This window comes from Nannobrachium achirus (genome assembly GCF_963921795.1).
Source record: "Nannobrachium achirus genome assembly, chromosome: 16".
Classification (NCBI taxonomy): Eukaryota; Metazoa; Chordata; class Actinopteri; order Myctophiformes; family Myctophidae; genus Nannobrachium; species Nannobrachium achirus.
The window spans coordinates 1343407-1351755 of NC_137823.1; the positions used below are offsets into that span (position 1 = coordinate 1343407).

The window sequence follows — 8349 nt, forward strand, 5'->3', positions numbered from 1 at the left end:
GCCGGGAAATTCTACCCCCCTCACAACGCATAGAAAACATATAAAGAGAAGGCTTCAGAAGCTGAAAATAACGAGTGGGGGTTCTAAAACTTTAGCGATTTAGAACACACTGTGAAGTTGTTTACAAATAGTTAAAGTACAGTAGCTACTACGGGAAAATAATGCCATTGGTGTATAAAATACACCAAACTTTATGCACATGCACAGCTGAGGATGCTTTTTTTTTTTTTTTCATTCTCTTTGCTCTTTTGCCTTTTGCACTCTCTTTCTTCCCAAGTCATTATTACTTATTATTTTATCTTTAGATGTGTTGTTTTCGGTTGTTCTGCTTTATTTTATATATACCACTGCATTGTCTGTAAGGAAGCCGAAACAATAATATGTTTTACTCTTATGTACCTGTACAAAAGACATAACAATAAAGTACAACCTTGAACCTTCTCTGAGCCAGCCAGGGTTCATCACAAACACAATACTGGCACCGTTACACCGACTACATGCTCCATTAAAGGTGTACACAAAACTAAACAGCATAGTGAATAGCAGGATTGTGTATAGGAGGTAATTTGCATAGGCGTTATGTCTCCAGACGGATCTGCCAGCGGTACGTCCTTAAACATGTGACCTTATTGTTGATCCAGTACACGGGAGCTCCCGGATGGAGACGTACAGTACTGTTGTTTCAACTAAAGGGCATTGGGTGTTAACGGTGTTTCGACTGCAAAGGTCATACATGTCTATAATGCAGGGGTTTTCAAAGTGGGTGATGGGGCACCCTGGGGTGCCGCGACGGCAGTCCAGGGGTGCCGCGAGATAATTTGATAATATTTGGAATTTATTTGGACACTTGGAAAAAATATTTAGTATCATTGTAAACTTGAAGTACAAAGTTATTTTCAGTCAGTTCTGACCAAAATGGCTGTTAACGTTTTCCTCGCAACATAATCACTAAAATATCGTCACTGTCGGGCAGAAACCTCGTATCTCCAAGTTTCACATGTGTACGTCTTTTGGTAAAGTAAAAGACGTACACAAGACGTACTGCTTCATCATACAAGACTGTCGCACAAAACTAGTGAAAACAGCCGATCTACAAGCACACACTGTTGTGTGCTTGTAGATCTGCTGTTTTCACTAGTTTAGTACATTTTATAGATGATAAATACAAAACGAACGGTTTTGGGCGTACAAGGTTTCTACCCGACAACGATGATATGCTATAAATATAAGGTGCTGTGAGTGAAGTGCCTCGGATTAAAAAAAATATTCATGGGGTGCCCTGAGACAAAAAGGTTTGGGAACCCCTGCTATAATGACATTCCCAAAATAGGGACGCCACGTAGCCTGGCTCCAGTCCCTGAATTGCCATTAAAAAATATGTTCAGGCGATTCAGGTCTGGTTGAAGATCTGTATGGCAAATCAGCATCGTTTCAATTCGACAACATCAAACAACAGCACGGACTATACATTTCCAAACATAAAGAAACATGGCGTCGCCAACTGCGGTAACTTGCGATAGTATCGATCTTGCTATGAAATATCAATATAGCAGACATATTTTTCTGTGTTTGATTACTAGTTATTCTGCCGGTTTCTTTGGTTAGCAAGTAGCAACAGGTTAGCCAGCCACATAACACAAATAAGGGTTGCTTAACAACAACGTAATCTGCTATACCATTATGATTGATTAGGGCAGGGGTCTTCAACAGGGGGTCCAGGACCCCTAGGGGGTCCTCAGAGTTACTACAGGGGGTCCTCCAAACCTTTGTGTGATAGAAACTTTTTTTTTCTTCTCCTTTTTTTATATTACAGTTTTTTTTTTCGGTTGCTAAAACACAAAAAGCAAAAATTAGGCACAATTTTCACAACCTTTACTTCTGTCCCCAATCGCTTGGCTCAATTTGTTACTACTTTAGATTTCCTTATCATATTAGACTCTGACTTTCCTTCTTTACACTCTGATGTCAATTTCACAACACCTTGTTGTCAAAACACAACACACAATTTAAAAAACGTACAGTTTTGAAATATGTGTTTTAGCAATCGAAAAAAACTGTAACCACTTGAACCCTAGCGTCCATATTCAGAGAACTAGAGCCAAGAACTGGAGAACTGGAGCCAAAAATAGCCAAAAATAGAAAATAGACAACAATCTTGTAGCTTGTAGATCTGCTATTTTCGGCAAAGAGCTTTGATGTAGAGGGGAAAAAGAGCAGACTAGTACAGAGTGAAAGGTCAAGTTTATTAAGTATTGACGGTTCAAGTGGTTAAATATCTGAAAACACAGATTGACATGAATCCAAAATACACTGATGATTGTGCTATCTATCTATGAAAAGGTCATGGGGGTCCCTGCTTCATCTCTCTCTCAACTAAGGGGTCCTTGGGCTGAAAATGTTGAAGACCCCTGGATTAGGGGGTGAACCAATCACTGAAGACTACTTCTTTGGCGACTCCCATCCAAGAAATGCCTGCAAGGGTTTTCAGACTGAATAATGGAGTGAAACTAAATGCAAATTCAGGCTGATAGTCAGGCACCACGTTGAAAGTAATAATACGGGTAATAATAATAATAATAATAATAATATTGACCCCAGACCTTGGGGAGTTATTTGTCACAGTACATTTGCACATACGTGGAATTTATTCTATGCATTTTACCCATCCTATATAGTAGGAGGCCTTAGGGAGATAGAATGGTAATTTCGTGCTAATCAGACTAAAAGCGCCAAATTTTGCACAGATGTAGCCCAGGGCTTGCTCTAATGATTTAGCTAGGGCGCTCGAGTCGGCGACCTTCGGGGTCGCCACAGCGGCCAAATCAAGTTGGGCTCCCATCGACTTTCTATGCAGGAGGAAAATACTCATAAAAACTTTTTTTTCAAGCATTTGCAAGCATTTGTTTTGCACAAAAAACATTCCTTGGGCTACAAATGGCACCAGAAAACGATGGTTTAGTGATGGAAAGTGAGTCATCACTTTTCACTCACTTTTCACAGTTTTGTGGTGGTTTTTGTAGCCCAATGAATGTTTTTTGTGCAAAACAAATGCTTGCGATGGATTCAGCATCATGACAAACCCCTAGTTAGACCCCTCACATCCTACTTAAATACCCAGAAAAAAAAAAAAAAAAAAGAAATCTGTGTATTTTCCTCCTGTATAGAAGGTCGATGGGAGCCCAACTTGATTTGGCCGCTGTGGCGACCCCGAAGGTCGCCGACTCGGGCGCCCTAGCTAAATCATTAGAGCATGCCCTGGGCTACATCTGTGCAAAATGTGGCGCTTTTAGTCTGATTAGCACAAAATATCCCTAAGGCCTCCGACTAATAACGACTAGGAGCAGTGAGCAGCAGCCATATGTGGTGCTCGGGGAGCAATTAGGGGTTAAGAGTCTTGCTCAGGGACACATCGACACATACATACCGGTACATGCCTGACTGGAAATCGTACCTGTGACAACCAGGAGCTCTGGCTCCCCAGGCAGGCTCCAGTCAGCTACGGCTGCCCCAGTGGTTAATAAATTAATGGTTGCATAACAGTAAAATTCTTGTGTGTGTTCATATGTCACATATAGAATGATACATCTATAGATGGACGCATAACATATCAATCTGCTGAAACAATTCAGAGTCGGGGACAATATGCTAGAAAACTAGACCAGGTCAACCTGGTTGTGCCAGACCCCCTGTCTGTCATCATCATTTATGACATCATGCCTTTTGTAGGCATGTCATCATCATGTCATCATCATATATACCCTTTATATAGAAAACCCGGACAGACAGACCGACATTTGCTTATGTAGGCCTACCCATTTCATGGGTCTGGCAATAACTGAATTTAGGGTTAAATGTGAACACTAGGGCAGTGTTTCTCAACCACTGTGCCTGGGGACCTTTGGTGTGGCCCTGAGAAGGGTCAAGTGTGCCCCTTGAAATTGCTTGAAAGCCAGTATTGTATTTTAAAAATGATTTAAACTAGTGAAAACAGCCGATCTACAAGCACACAACGCATCGCGGTCCCGAGGTGTTGTGTGCTTGTAGATCTGCTGTTTTCACTACTGTTGTGCGACAGCCTTGTATGATGAAGCAGGGCTTTACTTTGCGAAGAAACGTACACATTTGAAACTTGGAGATACAAGGTTTCTTCCCGACAGTGACGACATTTATGTGCCCATGGATTCTTGGGACATGAAAAGTGTGCCCATACAGAAAAAAGGCTGAGAAACACTGCTGTATACGACTTGTTAATCATGATGAAGTCACCAAATTCTTGACTTTGGAATGGGCTTTATTTGTTTTATTATAATCTCATTGAGGCCATAGTTTTATCATTTCCTGTGGGATATCAATAAACGATATAACCTTGATAAGACTGATTAGAAAAACAAACACAGATAACATTTAAGCACTCGGACTAAACAAATCTAGCATTTTCAGGCGACCATTTCCATTGGCCTTAAGGTTGTAGGAGGGGGTTGTAGTCCATGGGCCAGACGAGTTGTCGGTATCAAAAAGGTGGCAAAGGTTACCATGCATTTTATAAAAGCTCTATATCTGTAGATTATATTTTGGTATGATAACCCTTTCTGAGACACAGCTAAATTGGTGTTATCAGCCACTAGAGTTGGTGTCCCATTAACTTTACACTAGAAGCTAGGGCGGCCCAGCGTCTAGTCGGCGACCTGGCCAACTCGGAACAATGTAAATAGGGAATGAATGCCCCGCCCTTTAATGCAAACCCCATTATACCTGTTTTCATAGGACCCGTTTTGACCATCTGTCTGCCTGTGTCCATTTATGCCCATATATGGAGATATCTGTATCTGTCTGTCTGTCTGTCGGCGTCCATTTTATGTCCATATATGGAGATCACTGCAGTTATAGTTCTGGGTCCATTTTATCAGGAGGTGTCTAAAAAAGACAGAAGTGGCCGCACACACTATAGCCAAGTGCCAAAAGTTTTATTAGGACAGAGTAATAAACCGACGTTTCGGCAGCACAGCTGCATCTGTTTTGCACAAAAAACATTCCTTGGGCTAAAAACTGTCCTACAAGACTATGGTTTAGTGATGAAAAGTGATGAGTCATCACTTTTGTGGGGGCTGTTTTAGCCCCAGGAATGTTTTTTGTGCAAAACAGATGCTTGCAATGGATTCAGCATCATGAAAACCCCCTAGTTTGACCCGTCTTATGCTACTTAAAGCATATTAATCTTTAGCATTTTTTTCCTGTAATGTAAAGTGAATGGGACACCAACTCTAGCAGCTGATAACACCAATTTAGCTGTGTCTAAGAAAGGGTTATCGTACCAAAATATAATCTACAGATATAGAGCTTTTATAAAATGCATGGTAACCTTTGCCACCTTTTTGATACCGACAACTCGTCTGGCCCATGGACTATTGTGGTCCCTGGACCCCTGGCCAGATGGGTGGACCCCTGGCCAGATGGGTGGACCCCTGGCCAGATGGGTGGACAAGCTAAGTTTACATTTCTTTCCATAATCGCGAGAGCCATGGTGCCACACAACGGAACAGGGGCGTCAATTGGGTATGGCAGGTGTATGCAGCTGCCATACCCTGGGTCCAGGGGGGGGGACATAAAAGTTACTTTTAAATATAAATCCATGAAGAGGGAGGGCTGTCTATCTGTTCTGGTTATTATGTTGTCAAATTACAGTAAAATAACTACAAATGCTACATTTTACAAAATGGTCACTTTAACAAGGTATTATAATTATATTATCCACACTTGTATTCTCGCCATCTTGACAAAATGGTACAGGTGCAATGCATTATTGTTAATTGTGGCACGTTTACTAACATGCCAAGTTTAGCTGCACTTGAACAACCGTTCCGGCTGCCATATCCAGCCCAAGAAACCGTAGAAATGTGGGAAAAATGTAATGTACTTCTTAAAATAAATGTATCATGCCTGTTGTGTATCGTGCCACACCAGTCATGTTGCCATACCTTAGCTTTTCTGAACTGATGCCACTGCAACGGAAGCTATAAGGAAGATGAGAAACCCCACATGGCACAGCATTTGATATGTAAAGCATGGCTCTTCAACAGGCCCCAAGCTAGGGGGTCCTCAGAGTTACCACAGGGGTAGTCTGGCGCAGCTAATGGCCACTAATTTACTCATAAATAGCACCGTTCATTTCACACTCTTTTGTTTTTCCTTTTAGCCTAAATGTCTGACCGTACCTTGTGCTGTTTACATTTCTGGCTAATAAAATATTCAATCAATCAATCAAAAGACTTTGCGGATTGGCCAAGCCTTATGTGACATTAGTGCTGCTGTTCCAATTTAAGTTGTAGCGCATCATTGTTTTACAGAACAGGACACGTCAAGACGAATCTGCTTCTACAATGCTGCTTTGGACCACGCATCTGAAGGGAGTACCTAGGAGCCAGCGTAATGACGTTGCTGTAGCAGTCGGGTACAAGGTATTCTCTTTTGGAGGGCACAGTAACATAAACAACGTGGATACGATTGTGGTGAACGTGTTCAACACAGTGTCTTTGCTCTGGATGGAGTTGCCCCCGGTGACAGCTGGAAGAGGAGAGCGTCCCCTTGAGGTTCCCTCGAGTCGCTGGAGACACACAGCTGTGCTCATAGAAGATATCATCTACATCTGGGGAGGTCAGTGTAGGGCTACACTTCTACCACTTTTTCGAGTCACGTGTTCAAATACTGGATTCTGATTGGCTAAATTCCGGAGGTTATGAGAGGACAACTGCCGCAAAGTTGTGTGAGGAGATCAATGCGCCTCAGTGTACATCCGGGGACTTCAGGAGGTAGTCGGAACACCTTTCCCCCAACCAACAAATGAAGGTCGCAGCGGTCCTATGTTTACTAACGTGCGTACTATCGTCGCCGATTTATTTGGATCCAATGCAATCCGCCAACTTTAAAGCCCCTTTTCTCTGAACCTATGCCTTTCTGGAAGCGAACAGCCTCTATTTACGGCCGGAACGGTGCTTTTAACTGACGTTAGCTTAGCTGTAAGCTAGACGCATGGATTAGTATGGAGTTGGCGCCATCTGTTGGTGAGTAGAAGATGTTGTTGGTGGAACTATCTGCTGTCTCGCGGAAGTTTTATAGGCAATAATGATTGTAACTTAAGATCCTTGCAAGTTACAACTATGTGTTTTCTTTCATGTATAAGGGAAAAAGTGGTAGAAAAGCTATTTACCACTCGGGGTCGGACATTATGCTCTGATAATGTCCTGTGTTAGGGTGTTATCGGACTCGGCTTCGCCTCGTCCGATAACACCCTAACACAGGACATTATCAGAGCATAATGTCCTCTCACTCGGGGTAAATTGCTTACTTCAGTGTTGCAACGTACTTTATGCGTTAAACGTTGGCGACCACAGATGGTTCAAGCCCAGCGTTTCTGGGACTGTTCCAGAGGGTAGGCGCTCCCACTCAGCCTGCGTGTTGGGTAAGATCATGTACATATATGGACAACGACCACGCACTAATGACATCCACAAGTTGGACACCTCCACAATGGTCTGGTCTTTAATTAACGCCAGAGGTATTCCAGGACCAGCTTCATCGTGCCAATCTGCCACCCTCATCGGGACAAAGATGTATGTGTTTGGGGGCCGAGGGGACAATTTCACCTACAACAACAACATCAGAGTGTTTGACACCGAGACCAACTGCTGGCTGAGCGCGCCTTCCGCACAGATCCTTCCAGAAGGCCGTGCAATTCATTCTGCCTTTGCCTGCTGTGGAGAGCTGTACATATTCGGTGGCCGCAACCGTCTTCTGAACCAGTCCTTCAATGATCTGTGGAGGTTCAACCCAGAGACCTTCTCCTGGAGGAAGGTTGAGCCCAGGGGGAAAGGTATCCAATATCCAATGCGTAGTATGTGCTGTTGCATGGTGGGAGAACGCATCATCCTCTTTGGAGGATACACATCTCCAAAGAAATTCTGTGGTGAAATGTTCATTTTAGACTCAAGTCCTAGTCTTAAGACGTTATGCAAGCTAGCAGTTATTCAGTGCAGCCTGGAGCAGTCAGAACTTCCACACGACATAAGGTGGGAACTGGCCGCCATGACTACCAACAGCAAGAGAATATAACTAGAAATACTGTTCCTATGTGTGGGCTCGCATGGAACACCATGTATGGGCACAAAGATCTACCCTTTGGCTGCTCCTCATTGGCTAAAGGCCCAGCCTTTGTACTGTCGAGGAGAACTTGACTGATAGATAAATAATATAGATAACATACACATTACAGCCAACATCAGCAAGAGTACACATGTTACTAACAAGAATCTGTATGCTGGAACATTAAGGATGAGCAATAAAATAGCAGCCAGG

The 8349-nt window shown here is 42.9% G+C and overlaps 1 protein-coding gene across 1 annotated transcript; it reads left to right on the forward strand.

The window, feature by feature from the left end:
• Window positions 1-5518: 5518 nt before the first annotated feature.
• On the forward strand, window positions 5519-8106 carry LOC308300342 (kelch domain-containing protein 3-like; the record flags this gene model as incomplete). The annotated part of the gene is made up of 2 exons (XM_080744158.1): window positions 5519-5553; window positions 7389-8106. 2 exons carry the CDS (start codon window positions 5519-5521, stop codon window positions 8104-8106), a joined length of 753 nt encoding a protein of 250 aa, XP_080600284.1.
• Window positions 8107-8349: the final 243 nt, after the last annotated feature.